Source organism: Cervus elaphus, chromosome 7, assembly GCF_910594005.1.
Source record: "Cervus elaphus chromosome 7, mCerEla1.1, whole genome shotgun sequence".
NCBI lineage: Eukaryota > Metazoa > Chordata > Mammalia > Artiodactyla > Cervidae > Cervus > Cervus elaphus.
The window spans coordinates 8,652,509-8,668,458 of record NC_057821.1 but is presented as its reverse complement, the minus strand read 5'-3'; the positions used below and the strand labels follow the sequence as shown (position 1 = coordinate 8,668,458).

The 15,950-nt window shown below is 45.5% G+C and overlaps 1 protein-coding gene across 2 annotated transcripts; it reads left to right on the top strand.

Annotated features, from left to right (window-relative positions):
- Positions 1-8,592: 8,592 nt before the first annotated feature.
- On the top strand, positions 8,593-14,312 carry LOC122696921 (HLA class II histocompatibility antigen, DM alpha chain). Of its 2 annotated transcripts, none has more exons than XM_043907105.1 (5): positions 8,593-9,358; positions 11,318-11,536; positions 13,050-13,328; positions 13,540-13,668; positions 14,031-14,312. In XM_043907105.1, exons 1-4 carry the CDS (start codon positions 9,160-9,162, stop codon positions 13,662-13,664), a joined length of 822 nt encoding a protein of 273 aa, XP_043763040.1. In that variant the 5' UTR covers positions 8,593-9,159; the 3' UTR covers positions 13,665-13,668; positions 14,031-14,312. The 2 variants fall into 2 exon arrangements, with proteins under 2 accessions (XP_043763040.1, XP_043763038.1); XM_043907103.1 differs by having other exon boundaries at positions 8,887-9,358; positions 11,318-11,602.
- Positions 14,313-15,950: the final 1,638 nt, after the last annotated feature.

The following is a 15,950-nucleotide window of genomic DNA, read 5'->3' as shown; positions in this document are numbered from 1 at the left end:
TGGTGGCTATCACGGTACCTGTTAATAAACACCAAATAAAAATGTCAGGTGTTGGAAGGCGATGAGGCTGGTGGTAGCTAACATTTGCTAATAGGGTCTGAGACCCTATTAAAAGTGCTTTATGTGTATGAACTCTTCTAATCCTTATAACCCTCTAAAGTAGATTCTGTTGTTATCACTCCCATTTTTCAAAAGAAGCAACTAAAGCAAGAGATGTTAAATAAACATGATTACATGTTTAGTAAGTCTCTGGAATTGGGATTTGAACCCAGGAAGTCTGCCACTAAATGGTATGTTATTCTGGTTGTTTAGGCGAAGCAGTTATTTTAAAGTTTAAGGTTGAGGTTTGAGGAGAAAAAGATTGGTAGAGGTAGATATGGGAGTCACCTTTGAGGTATCATTTGAATCTGTCATGCAGGTAGGTGAGATTTGTAAGGGAGGAAGTATGGGACAATTTAGTTGTAGGTTAAGCATCCAGATCTGGGTTACATCCTCACACAGGCAGCAAGAATAGGAAGTGGAACCAGTAGAAGAGTATCAAATAAGAAAGAAAAGCAGAACAATGTAATATGAGCAACCCAGAACAAGAGAGGGCTCCAGTGAGGACCTCACGTTTATTGAATGTATGACTAATCAGGAGTTTTTTAAGCTTGTCTGTGCTATGGACTTGGGCAATTTGGTGGAGCCTTTGGACCATGTCTGATGATAATATTTGTAAGTGCATAAGTAAAATATGCAGTTTTCAAAGGATTTAAAAGAACTGGGTAGTAATGTATCTAGTAATATGTATTTCCTTGCTAATAGAATGCTAATTCATAGATGGAAGAATGCTAATACATTAAGTTAAATGATTTATTTCAAGTCTGACAACTAATGTAGAGATAGCCATTTTGAGACTGTGATATGAAAATGTTAATTGATGGTGATCTCTTGATGACAACATTACAGGTACTGCTGATACTACAAAGACTTATTCTTTTCATTGATAAAGTTAAGTTTCAGTTAGTTAGATGTTCTTAAAAATAAAAGTGGCTCTTTTTATTCCATCCAGGTTCATGGACCCCTGAATTTTATGGCATGTGGACTGCAGGTTAAGAACCCCTGTTCTTTTCTTTCTTTCTTTTTTGATTGTGCTCTACAGCTTGTGACTCTTAGTTCCCAAACAGGGATCGAACCCGGCAGGGGAAGCACCAAGCCCTAACCACTGGTCTGCCAGAGAATTCCCAAGAACCGCTGTTCTGATTGAATGAGGAGACAAGATCCTGCACAGGGTGTGAGAGCATGAAGGAAGGAGGGAAACTCATCAGGTTGGTAACGGGATGGTTACTGACAGTGGAGAGCAGCTTCCATCATCTAGGGATAGAGGTCAAAGTACAGGGAACCTGAAAACCCAGGCCAGGTAATTCAGACTGAATCTAGTAGAAAGGGAGGAGTGGCTTAATTTTTTTGGAAGGAGAAGCAAGAGTTACTTTTATAGGAAGACTTACTTAACAGTGTGCACTGGATTGGCTTTGGAGAGACTGGAGGTAGGTCAGGTCGGAACCACAGCATACATTCACACATGGAATGAAAAGGAACAAAGTCGTCACAGCATTAGAACTAATTGTACTGAGAAACCTCACTGTGGTTCAGGAGGCCCTATGTGGTCTTGCTTCTTCCTGTCTCGCCTCACATCTGTCTGTTGTCACTAATTACTATACGCCAGCCACACAGATCTCCTCTTGAAGGAACCAGCCCCTCACCTGCCTCAAAGCATTCTCTCCCCCCACCACTTCGCTAACCCCTGCTCACAATTCAGATCCTATCACAATATCTCTATGTTCCATTTCAGTTAGTCTTTCTACAGGTCTCAGTTCTTTTCCTTTATGCCGCCTTTTACAATTTGCTTTTGTAGGTTTGTGTGTTTACTTATTTAATGTCTCTAGACATTAGAGACAAGTTTTCATTAGATTACAAGTTTGATCATGTAGGTGCCTGGTGCCCAGCATACTATCAAGTACATAGAGGTCAGTCTATAAATATTTGCTAAATAAATGAATGAACCTCTTTGAGCTGAGGAGTTCTTATTTATATAATGGTAATAGTAAATTCCAACCTTGTAGAGTAGTTGACAGCATGACTGTATTCTAATAATGCAGCCAAAAAGGAAGAATGAATATGGATGTGAAGAGATACACTGAGCAGGAAATGAAGGGAAGGGTGCGAGCCGGGTGGCCAGGTTTACTCTGGGCTGTGGCAGAGGGGAAGAAGAAAATGGGAAGAGGGGTGGTGTGCATGGGGAAGGCAGTGGGAGTGAAGATGTTTGTAGAGTGGCCCATAGACATGCCTGGTGAGATTTACTGTTGAAATACCAGTGTTAGAAGAAACAATCTATCATTCATCTAAGTCTTGAACGTTCTTCCAGGCCCAGTTTTGCGCCTTCAGTCACCTACAGCCCATTTATTCATACAGTGAGCAGTCACTTGCTGGTGGGCTTTCTTGGTACATGCTGAGAGTGTAAAAAAAAGAACAGGATAAGATCCCTTGAGACCCTGCAGTGGGAGTGAGGTGACTAAAGCAGACATTAACAGAATGATAAAATACAGATGATGGGAAGGGCAGGCAAGTGCTATGGACACATACCAAGGAGGTCACTCATCTCCATTCTGGGTTCCAAGGCTTTCTGAGGGAGCTGAAATTTCAAAGGACTTATACAGAGATAGATTAAGAGGATTCAGATCATTTAAGGATCATGTCAAGGAAAGCAGACTGCAGAGAACTATTGAAAGTTTTCATATAAATACTATGTGATCAAATGTACTAGTAAAAAGATCCCCATGGCAGCACTGGAAAATGAGAGTAAGATTGGAGGCAGATCAATTCTAAGAAAATGCAGTAATCCAGGAAAAAAATCTAACTACTGAGGGCCTGAACCAGTAGGAATGGAGGACAGACTCAGGAGATATGGAAGAGGTAGGATTGATAGACTTAGTGAAAACTGGACGAGATGGTTTGAGGAAGGTGAAGTTGTCAAACTTGACTCCCACATTTGTGACTCATCTGATTGGGTAGACACTCAGCCTACACAGTGAGCTCTTGAATACGGGAGCTGGAGCATGCTGGGAAGGGAAGGTGGTGAGTGAGTTTTGTAAATTCTGAGATAGAACTACATTCAGTGTAGTAATTCCTGAACTTAATTTGCCTAAAAATTCATTACTGAACATTTAACAGGTTTATGAGATATCATGTAAAATAGGAAACTAATTTTAAAATATAAAAGCGCAATTTGAAAACCACAAGAGTGCTTTCTATTTCAAACTTTCTCTTAGACATTTTTGAGGTAGTCAGGGGGGAAAAATGAACACAGACTGGGTTAAGTTAAGTAATCATTTTTAATTTTGTTACTTGTAGTGATAGTGTGGCAGTTAAGTTAAAGGAAAAGTTATTATAGATACTCTTAGAAAAGTTTCCTGGTGAAATATAATGATAGCATTTGTTTAAGTACTCTAGAAAAAAAATTGTGTGGAATAGGAGAATAGATAGAACAAGAATGGAAGGCTTTTAGCTTGTTTAAATTATTGGAACTTCAAGCATATAGGGGGAGACTTCCCCGCTGTTCCAGTGCTTAAGAATCTGTCCTGCAATGCAGGGGAGCAGGGTTAGACCCCTGGATGGGGGACTAAGATCCCACATGCTGCAGAGCAACTAAGCCTGTGTGCTGCAACTACTGAGCCTGTGAAGTTGCTCAGTCGTGTACGACTCTTTGCAGTCCCATGGACGGTAGCCTGCCAGGCTCCTCCATGGCATTTTCCAGGCAAGAGTACTAGAGTGAGTTGCCATTTCCTTCTCCAGGGGATCTTCCCGACCTGGGGATCGAACCCAGCTCTCCTGCCTTGCAGGAGATGCTTTACTCTCTGACCCACAAGGGAAGCCCAACTTAGTAAAGAGTCTATGCACTGCAATGAGAAAGATCCTGCATGATGCAACAAAGATCTCACGTGCTGCAACTAAGACCTGATGCAGCCAAATTAAAAAAAAAAAAAGTGTGGGGGGGTTTACTAGATTCTTTTGTGTCTGTTTGAAATTTTCCATGATAAAAAAAAAATTTCAAACTTGGTCATAGATCCAAAGGAAATCATTTAGTGGAATATAAATATTATAATTAATCAACATTGAATCAAGTCATAAAGTATATTTTGAATTTGTGGCAAGACCTGTGGTAGACCAGAAGTCATCTAGTAGATGATAGATATCATTTGGGAGTTGACTGGGAAATATCTGAATATTTATACACAGATTTCACCTTATGTTTATGCCTCAGGTGATCTCATGCCATTGTCTGGGACGCCGTATGTTCAGGATAGCTATGTTGAGGTGGTGGTTAGGTTTGTGATAATTCTCTTTTCTTCAGAAATAGTTCTAAGACACAGAGATGATATTGTGCCTGGCCACTGCTAGTTGATCCAGAGGCCCATACCTGATACAAGCTGAGACAGTCAGATTGTGTCTTGTAGCAACATGAAACTTGAAAGATAAGATGCTGGAGGCATTTGAAGATGAGGTATATTAATGGCAACTCAACCCCTGCTGCTAAGGCCCCTGTGACTCCGCTTCCTGAGACTAGCTGATTTCTCCCTTTTATTTTGTGAGCTAGCTCTATATCCGTCCAATAAATCTCCCCTTTAAGGGGGCTTTCCTGGTGGCTGAGACGGTAAAGAATCTGCCTGCAGTGCGAGAGACCTGGGTTCGATCCCCAGGTCAGGAAGATCCCCTGGAGCAGGAAATGGCAGTCCACTGTGGTATTCTTGCTTGAAGAATTCCATGGAAATGGGCCTGGTGGGCTACAGTCTGTGGGGTCACAAAGAGTTGGACACAACTGAGCGACTAATGGGCTTCCTAGGTAGCTCAGCTGATAAAGAATCCACCTGCAATTCAGGAGACCCCGGTTCGATTCCTGGGTCAGGAAGTTCCCCTGGAGCAGGTACAAGCTACCCACTCCAGTATTCTTGGGCTTCCCTGGTGGCTCAGATGGTAAAGAATCCGCCTGCAATGCAGGAGACTCGGGTTCGATCCCTGGGTTGGAAAGATCCCCTGGAGGAGGGCATGGCAACCCACTCCAATATTCTTGCCTGGAGAATCCCCATGGATGGAGGAACTTGGCGGGCTACAGGCCATGGGGTCACAAAGAATCGGACGTGACTGAGTGACTAAGCATAGCACAGAGTGACTAACGCTTTGACTTTCTCTTAAAAGTTAAGCTAGAATTGGTTTCTATTGCTTACAATCAAAATAACCTTATTAAATATAATTATTGCATAATAAAATTACTGTATAAATATCTTTGGTGTCTTGTTACATCTGTGTTGAAATACATTTTAAAATAAAAATTCCTACTATCAAATTTAGGTTTACAAAAATTTCTTGTGGGACCCTATTTTGTGGTGAGTACAATCTGAGAACCACTGTGTACAACACCCAAGTGAGATGCCTAAGGGCAGTTTGGTGTAAGAATGGTGTGGAATCAGCCAGGTCTGAGCCAAAGGGGGGAATTTGGAAAATGGCAGCAAATAGGTGGTAATGGAAGATAAGTGAGGGTAAATGCCATTGAGAGCAGGTGTAGAGTGTAAGAAGAGAAGAGGTTGAGGACAAAACTCCAGGGACTCCAACACTTATGGGTTAGCTGAAAGGAGTCCATAAAGGTGACAGGATGCCAGTGAAGTTGGAAAAACTAGGAGAGAGTGCTGTCAGGGATGCCAAAAAATAAACCATTTTAGGAAGCAAGGCATGGCCAACTGTGTCAAATCTTGCTGAGACTGCAAAGAGTCCATTTGATTTAGCAACACAAAGATGTTGAACTGTTTCATTGTTTAGGGTTAGGGATTAAATGGCAAATATGAAAGTAGAGAGATGGTTGCCCACAACTTTTTCAGGAGACTTGGCTCTGTCAAGAAATAGAAAATGGGGCAGGCGTACAGACAGATGGAGGGCTGAGTGTTAGAAAGCCAGGACCTGTTGGGTTCACAGGTGTGAGGGCTCTATTTTCAAATGCATTCATATCTTGTCAAAGACAGTGAGTTACTGGGATACAGAACTGGCCACCTCCCCTTCTTGCCTGCAATTCCCACTTCCCCAAACTGATGACATACTATTTTTGAGATATCTATTAATGGGGTTGTTGCACGGTCCTGGGAGGAGGAAGAATTACGTAGAGGGAAGGGTAGTTATAAATGTTTTAAGTTGTTCCCATTTGTACAGGGAAAGAATAGTTAACCACAGCCTTGCCTCCATCTTAATGATGAATGGTTGAGTTTCTCTGCATGCTGGACTTGTCTACACTGTACTCTTGGTGGGGAGCTTGGATCCTCTTTGCCTTGTCTCTCCATCCAGTGTAGTTGCAGTGTCTGCCCCCACATGTTCCTAGACCTCCCACTAGTCCCCGTGCTCTTCCCCCAGACCTCCTTCCGAACAGTGTTGTATCTGGGACACATTAACGAATTGCCATCCCCAAGGAGGACTGGGGCTCTTTGGAGGGTGGGTTTATTTTGGGTTCCCCACCCCATTTCTGACCACACGTAGAACCGTGTGCAGCAAACTATGGTTTGAGTAACATTCAGCCCATCTGCTTTTATATGGCCCAGGAACTCAGAATGGTTTTTTGTTTATAAATGATTGGGGAAAAAAGTGAAAGAATTGGGGACATCCCTGGCCGTCCAGTGGTTAAGACTCTGCACTTCAATGCAGGGGACTCAAGCTTGATCCCTGGTTCGGGAACTAAGATCCCACATGCCTTGTGGTACAACCAATAAATAAATGATTTGAAGATTCTGCCTGACTACCCTTGCTCTCTCCCCCCCATAAAAAAAGGATTGTATTTTGTAACTCATCAAAATTATATGAAATTTAAATTTCAGTGATTTATTATCTGGTCCTTTATAGAAAAATGTTGCTCACTCCTGGTGTAGAACTCTAGGTGGCCATGCGCCATCTGTCTCCACCAATAGTTTTGGTGATGTTAATATGACAGTGACCGTGAAAGTTGCTGTCGTATCCAACTCTTTGTGATCCCGTGGACTGTAGCCTGCCAGGCTCCTCTGTCCATGGAATTCTCCAGGTCAGAATACTGGAGTGGATAGCTGTTCCCTTCTCCAGGGATCTTCCAAACTCAGGGATCAAACCCAGGTCTCCCTCATTGCAGATGGATTCTTTACTGTCTGAGTCACCTTCTCTCTAATTTCCTAGTGCTTTCCTAGTGGCTCAGATGGTAAAGAATCTGCCTGCAATGCAGGAGATGTGGGTTCTATCCCTGGGTTGGGGAGATCCCCTGGAGAGAAGTGGTTACCCACTCCAATATTTTTGCCTAGGAGATCCCATGGACAGAGGAGCCTCGCAGGCTTAGTCCAAGGGGTTGCAGAGTCGGACGCGACTGAACGACTAACACTACTTTCCTAAGGGGCTGAATCTTCCCCACCCCAGAAATTACTGACGGATTAATCCACAAAGGAAGCCTACCCCGATTAATCCACAAAGGAAGCCTACCCCAACCTGGCATTCTACCCACCGCCACACATACACACACTCACATACACACTAAAGGGTTTGGGGATATGCAGAAAGTCATGGGGGTGTCTTTGGGGCTGTTATGACTGTTGTTGCTTGTTTCTCAGAAGGGAGTATGGGTTTTGAAAGGACCATGTTCACATAGATTGATTTCTAAGATTACTACTTAATTGCCACATTAGATTTTTCTCACTGCCTCCCCCTCAAACCCCTTCTGTCTTTCTTTTTCTTCTCGATCATACTTGCAGCATATACACTGACGGTTTCTTCCTCGTCTCCCACTTCTCAGCCCACCACAATCTGGAGTCCACTCCCACTACAGTGCTGAAACTGCTCCCAACACATTTATCACCTATCTCATAATGACCAAATCTAAGGACGCTTTCCAGTCCTCCCTCGACTTCTGAGTAGCATCTGATAATGCTGACCTTGCCCCTCTTCATGGAACACCTTTATTTCTCTGAAGGCTCTTCATCTTTTCTTCATCTTTTATTCTCTTAGCTCCCGGGATGCTCCTACTGCCACCGGGTTCTTAGAAATTAGTGTGTTTCAGTGACCTAGTTAACATTCAGTGTCTGTGCCACACCTTGTCTCCTATATTGTGTCCTAGACTGTTCTGTCCAGGAGTCTGCAAGGTGTGTCTCCCAGCCTTCCTGGGAGGTTGGCTTCCTGTTGATAGATTCTCTCAGCAGGGGGCATGGGCTCATATGTATGCCTTAGGCAAGAGTTTCAAACTCAGGACTGGGAATAGGCTCAGGTTTTCCTCTGGTGCTGGATATGTGGATTGTCTTGGACACTTAGTTATCAAGAGGTGAAAGGGATGGGAGTAGCCAACGGTGTGTCCTTCTTTGCATTGGGCATCTGCCTTAAAACTCGGATCCTGCATGCCGTGTGGTACAGCAGGAAGCAAAGAAACAAAAACCCCACCTGTCTTGTGCTGTAACAAATGTGCTGTCTTGCCTACATTTTTAGCTCATCTTAAATCAACTATATATACCCCAATAAACTTTTTTTTTTAATAAAGATAAAAAAGTAACTCCTAAAAAAAGAATTCTAGCTCCTCTTGACACTCCACCTTCATCCCCTGCCTGTTACCAAACAGGAACACATGAACAACCTTCAATTATTACAGTCCAACTATACAGAGGTCTCCAAAGAAAGGAGCTCTGAATGCCTTTGACCTTCACCCCTTTGCCTGCTCCTTGCCCTGGGTGGTTTTTCTCTCCTTACATTCTGCTGGCCTGTTTTTCCTTCAAGACTCTTAGCCTTCCTAATTACGTCCCACCTGTTCCTCCATACTCAAACAGTCTGAAGAGCCCTGGGTCCGGGTTGGGGGGCGGGGTTTGCTGTGGGAAAATGAGCTGCCTCAGTTTATTATTTGGCCACGGGGTGGTGCTGCTCAGAAGAGTCCCTTGGTCTGGTTACAGGCTGAGGCTGACAGCCGGCTACTAAAGAGGGATCCCCACCAGGAGGCAGACATTCCTCCACTGCCTCCCCATGCCAGCTACACCCCAAGGCTGGCCGGGTGAGAGAGCCAAGTCCTAAGAAGGTGGTTTGCTTCAGGTCTCTCCCCGGCGACTGATAACGTCAAAGCCTACACTTTTTGTGATTGGCCTATCCAGGATGACAAGGGCAGTGGTGGGAAGTGAGCTGGAGAAACATGATCTGGGAAGGAATTTGGGGACCTGGGTCAGCTGGCTGGTAGTTCCTAGCCCCCTGGGGAGGTGTGAAGATATGGATCATGAGCTGAGCCAGGAAGCTGCGCTGCTCTGGCTGCTCTCCTTTCTGTGGCTGCTGCCCCTGTCCCGGACCGCCCCTGAAGGTATGACAGTACCTCTCATTGACTTCCGTCCTGACTGGGGTAGAGCCTAGGGAGCCGGGGTATTTGAAAGTGGCAAGAGTGCTTAGTAAGTGGTGAAAGTGTGATGAGAGAGCAGAAACGATAGCAGGATTGGGAAAGAGAGCCATGCTTTGGATGGATGGTAAACAATGCCAGAGGTGCTTCGTAGGTTCCACTGAAGACGGTCTCTTGAAGCAGAGGTTATTATATCCATTTTCCGGATGAAGGAAATGAGACTCAGAGTTTAAGTAACTTGGGCAAGTTTCACCCCTTCGGTAAGTGGTAGAGCTGGGATTTGAACAAAACAGGTGTTATCTCCACTGTTCCTACTTAGGAACCCTGCACTCTGAAATCAGTTCACCTTACAATTCTTGAAAAACCTCTTAACTTTATTGGTCTGTAGTTTCTTTCTCTGAAAAGGATGGAGTGGAATGGAAGAAGAACCTGGAAGATCCCTCTTACTCTAACTGTCTATCATTCTGGGTATTGGGTTTTGAGTAGAATCTTTCTGGCTGGGGAGATTCCTGCCAGGAGTTTCAAAGAATTAGGGATTATTTCCTGTAGCTATGGTACTATTCCCCCAGTCCTGTCTTTGCAATGTCTGCAGGGCTGAGGGAGGGAAGATATTTTCAGAGAGGCCTGGTGCCGATGAAGTGCCTGAAAAGAAGCTGGAGAGTGGTTTTATAGTCTGCTATGGACTTCCCTGGTGGCTCAGATGGTAAAGCGTCTGCCTACAATGCGGGAGACCCGGGTTCAATCCCTGGGTTGGGAAGATCTCCTGGAGAAGGAAATGTCAACCCACTCCAGTATTCTTGTCTGGGAAATCCCATGGACGGAAGAGCCTGGTGGGCTACAGTCCATGGGGTCGCAAAGAGTCGGACACTGAATGACTTCATTTATGTGTGTCTGAGTGTAGGATAGGGCAGTGTTTTCTATGGCTTAGATCATGACCATTCCTCCATCCATGTGAAGACTGGGAAACCCATACAGGCCCTTCACAAGTCAACAGGATGGCCTCCTGGGAATTACACAAAGGTCTTTTCTGTGGGAGAAAGTAGCCCTGTGCCAGGACTTCCCAGGTGGTGCTAGCGGTAAAGAACCTGCCTGCCAACGCAAGAGGTGGGTTTGACTCCTGGGTCGGGAGGATCCCCTGGAGGAGGAAATGGCAACCCACTCTAGTACTCCTGCCTGGAGAATCCCATGAACAGAGGAACCTAGTGGGCTACAGTCCATAGGGTTGCAGATAATTGGACACGACTGAATGGACTTAGCACACATGCATACAACTCTGTGCCAGGATGCATGACTTGGTAAGCAAAATGCAAGCTGAATTTCAGCCACAACTTACCTCCTTGGCTGGGTGCTTTGGGGCACAAAAATACAGTCAGTGCTGTGACTCTGTCAAGTGAATTTGCCACTTTAGATCCTAGAACCTTTTACTTGTTACAGCTTTAGATGGTTGATGTTTTTATGGACTGGGGAAGTTTGGAGAGATTCCGTAATTTCTTTCTCGCCCTTATTGGGAGGCAGAGCCTAAGTGACAGACACAAGAGGGGTTATAAACCCATCACTGCCCCCCTCCTCCCTGGAGCAGGGCTTGCCGTTTTCTTTACTCTTTAAAAAAATATTTATTCGTTTGGCTGTGTTGGCCTTTAGTTGAGGTGAGCAGAATCTTCATCACGTTATGCAGGATCTTTTGTTGCGGCAAGTGGATTCTCTAGTTGTGGCGCAAAGGCTCCTGAACTATTGCTCCGTAGTTGCAGCGCCCAGGCTGAGTTGCTTCTCGGCTGTGGGATCTTCGTTTCGCGACCAGGAACCCAGCCCGAGTCCCCTGCATTGCAAGGCGGATTCTTAACCGCTGGACCACCAAGGAAGTCCCTTGCTGTTTTCTGAGCTAAAGGGGCTCCCACCTCCCAGAGCCCCGCCCTGTCTCTTTTGCAGCTCCTGCTCCGGGGTGGAGGGATGCGCTCCAAAACCACACGTTCCTGCACACGATGTACTGCCAGGACTGGAGTCCCAACGTGGGGCTCTCTGAGGCCTACGACGAGGACCTGCTGTTCTCCTTCGACTTCTCCCAGAGCATCCGAGTGCCTCGCTTGCCTGAGTTTGCTGACTGGGCTCACCAGCATGGAGATACTTCCGACATTATGTTTGACAAAGGTTTTTGCCGGGCCATGATCGAGGAAATTGGCCCAACACTTGAAGGGCAAATCCCAGTGTCTAGAGGTCAGGGCATTTTTCTGTGGGGTGGGGAGGGGAGCTGCCCTCTTAACCTCATTATACACTGAATTTTCCCCTTTCACACCAATTCCCCATCTCTCATGCTTTCTGGTTCTCCCCTTGAACCTTGATTTTTTGATCACCCGTGGTCTGTACGCTGTTTTTGTTGTGGGCAGAAGAAAAGCCCCTGGGATGTAGTAGGATTCAAAATTATGGAGCTTGATGAATTTAGCAGGGACCAACTGATGCCTTCTGACTGTTGGCACTTGTGTTATGATCGACCTTAGCAAGATGGAAGGGGAGAATGGAAGTATCTGATGATGTGCCTGAATTTCATTTTATTTATTTATTTAAAAACTTGAGTTTATTAGGAAATGTTGATGGATCATAGTCGACGAAAGCCCTAGCTGAGTTAACGAAATGGTAGTTAACTGCCTGGGTAAACTAGGCTTCACTACATGGATTAAGTAAGCTCTGTTAATATTTATTTTATTATTCTGCCATAATTGTTTGGACATCACAGTGTATTTTTTTAATTGAAATATAGCTGATCCACAGTGCTGTGCCAATCTCCCCTGCACAACAAAGTGACACAGTCATGCACATGCGTACATTCCTTCTTTAATATTCTTCTCCATTATTGTTTATCCCAGGAGCCTGGATATAATTCCCCATGCCACACAGCAGGACCTTGCTGTCCAACCATTCTAAACGAAATAGTTTGCAATCATAATGTGTTTTAATGTACATTTTTCAAGATTTAAACAGAAATACCACATCAAAACTGAGTTGACATTAACTGGATGACAAGGTAACTTAAAAAACATGTATAGATGTGATCAGCATGTCTTTCAAATATGTCCAAACATATAGTTCTTGAAACTATCCTTAAAATCAGTATTTTCAATGTTTTTTTACCAATTGGTTCTTTTTTTTTTTTTTTTTTGGTGGTGGTTACCTTTATTTTTTAATTTAATTTTTATTTTATATTGGAGTATAGTTGATGTACAATGTTGTGTTAGTTTTAGGTGTACAGTAAAGTGGTTCACTTACACACATACATATATTCATTTTTATTCAGTTTCTTTTCCCACATAGGTTATTACAGAATATTGAGTAGAGTTCCCAGTGCTGTAAAGTAGGTTCTTATGGATTATTGATCTTATATATAGTAGTGTGTGTCTGTTAATCCCAAACTCCTGGTTAAAATGTGCCTGCATTTTTAATGAGAAGACAGCCCGTGGTCAGGTGCCCACGCAGTCCAGACCGGAAGTGCTGCAGGAAGTTAGGGTGGCGGGCAGGCATGGTCTGGCTCTGGTCCGGGTCTGGTTCTTGCCTGGGCAAAGACCTCCCCCAGAGCCCCAACTCCTCCTCTCTCCTCCATGTGCCACGGCCCCTCCATAAACGGGGGTCCCATCTGAGCTTCCTTCCCTCACCCTCAATCCCCCCACAGGGTTCCCCATCGTTGAGGTGTTCACACTGAAGCCGCTGGAATTTGGCAAGCCCAACATGCTGGTCTGTTTCGTCAGCAACCTCTTTCCACCCACACTGACCGTGACCTGGCAGTATCAGTCGGCACCTGTGGAAGGAGCTGGGCCCACTTTTGTCTCTGCAGTCGATGGACTCACCTTCCAGGCCTTTTCCTACTTAAACTTCACACCAGCAGCCTCTGATCTTTTCTCTTGCATCGTGACTCATGAGATCGATGGCTTCACAGCAATCGGTTTTTGGGGTGAGACCCTTCTCCCTGGAAGCCTGGTTCCTTTGTGGGGCAGAAGAGGGGCAGACCCATGGGAGGGCTTCTTTCTCCACCTGGCCCTTGTTCAGGCCGTTCCCGCTCTGCACCGACCTCAGTCTTCTCAGCCTCGGGGTCTGCCCTGTCGTAGACAGCCACGTCATCCCCAACCAGGTCTCGGGGCTGACCAGCTCCCCGTTTTCTCCAGTGCCCCAGAACGCGCTGCCCTCTGATCTCCTGGAGAATGTGCTGTGCGGCGTGGCCTTTGGCCTGGGTTTGCTGGGCATCATTGTTGGCTTGGCCCTCATCATCTACTTCCGAAAGCCGTGCTGAGGGGGTACGTCGGGGCATCTGGAGGGGGCGGGAGAGCCAGGCGCAGTGGTGCACATGTGAGTTTGCCGGGGACCGCCTTGTGACCCAGGGAGCACGCAGAGTGGCCCTTGGGTGGGGAGGCCTGTATCTGGCACACCCGTCCTCCTGGTCGAGGTCCCAGGTGCACGCAGGCAGTTACAGGTTGGGAGCATGTCTTTGCATGGGGGAGGAGCAGTGGGGGAGCTGGAGGAAGGGTGTTTGGAGATGATCTGGAGACAAGGAGAGAGCAACTTCTGGATGGTGTTGCCGGTGGGGAAGGGCCTTTGGGGATGAGAAGGACCGCCCGCCCCCCCCCCAATGGATTTTCCCCATCCTCTCTCTCCACAGGCTGACTCTTCCTGACTAGAGTCTGATGCCAGCAGCTGCAGCCGTCCAAGCAGGAGGTGTTCAGGTTCTCACATCCTGACCAGGATCTCTCCTCAGAGCAGGAGGGCCTGGGACTCCTCTGGGGTGTGTGTGTGTGTGTGTGTGTGTGTGTGTGTATCTGTGCCAGCATGTGGTTGCACCCAGGTTTCTCAGCTGAGGGCTCTGCATCCAGGGGAACCCAGAGTGGCCTTCTGATCACAACCACACCCCTGCCATGTCAAGGCAATAAATCTCATTTCTTAATATCGGTGTGGCTTCTTTTTTAACTCATGATATTTTATTTCTGGATATTTTAACTTGAGTAGGTTATCATGTCAAACTCAACATGCCTTCACCTGACGCAGTTTGCCCTCATTAGGGAAAGAAATGGGAAAACCCCTAACTCCTGGCTGACTTCTGCTCCCTGGTCTCCACACAGCATGATGGCTTTTACTTCTATCAGCTCAGTCCATTCAGTTGCTCAGTCGTGTCCGACTCTGCGACTCCATGAACCGCAGCACGCCAGGCCTCCCTGTCCATCACCAACTCCTGGAGTCCACCCAAACCCATGTCCATTGAGTCGGTGATGCCATCCAGCCATCTCATCCTCCGTTGTCCCCTTCTCCTTCTACCTTCAATCTTTCCCAGCATCCGGGTCTTTTCAAATGAGTCAGCTCTCCACATCAGGTGACCAAGGTATTGGAGCTTCAGCTTCAACATCAGTCCTTCAATGAACACCCAGGACTGATCTCCTTTAGGATGGACTGGTTGGATCTCCTTGCAGTCCAACGGACTCTCAAGAGTCTTCTCCAACACCACACTTTAAAAGCATCAATTCTTCGGTGCTCAGCTTTCTTTATAGTCCAACTCTCACATCCATACATGATCACTGGAAAAACCATAGCCTTGACTAGACGGACCTTTGTTGACAAAGTAATGTCTCTGCTTTTTAATATGCTGTCCAGATTGGTCATAACTTTCCTTCCAAGGAGTAAGTGTCTTTTAATTTCATGGCTGCAGTCACCATCTGCAGTGATTTTGGAGCACAGAAAAATAAAGTTGGCCACTGTTTCCACTGTTTCCCCATTTATTTGTCATGAAGTGATGGAACTGGATGTCATGATCTTAGTTTTCTGAATGTTGAGCTTTAAGCCGACTTTTTCACTCTCCTCTTTCACTTTCATCAAGAGGCTCTTTAGTTCTTCTGCTATTTTCTGCCATCTACATATCTGAGGTTATTGATATTTCTCCTGGCAATCTTGATTCCAGCTTGTGCTTCCTCCAGCCCAGCGTTTCTCATGATGTACTCTGCATATAAGTTAAATAAGCAGGGTGACAATATACAGCCTTGATGTACTCCTTTTCCTATTTTTAACCAGTCTGTTCCATGTTCAGTTCTAACTGTTGCTTCCTGACCTGCATACAGGCTTCTCAAGAGGCAGGTCAGGTGGTCTGGTATTCCCATGTCCTTCAGGATTTTCCACAGTTTGTTGTGATCCACACAGTCACAGGCTTTGGTGTAGTCAATAAAGCAGAAATAGATGTTTACTCCTCTCAGTCTGTGCAAAATATGTGAGCAATGAAAGCAGAGCCTCTTTCTGATAATCTGCTCACACAATGGTGGAGGAAGCTGCTTGCATTTTTTTTTTTTTTTTTTGCACTCTACTGTTTGTGAACATGTTCATGCCTAGTAGAGGCTGCCTTGAGGAATATATAACTACCTTCAACCTTCACCGTAGCTGGGAAAGGAAGAGCTTCAAAGTGGGAAAAATAAGACTTCAGATGCTGTTCTAACTCAGTCATCTTGGTTTTATGAAAACAGTGTAATCAAAAATCACTGAAATGAAGTGTGACCAGCCAGGAAGGGCCCAGAATTCCTGTGTCCTCTCAGATGACCTGTTC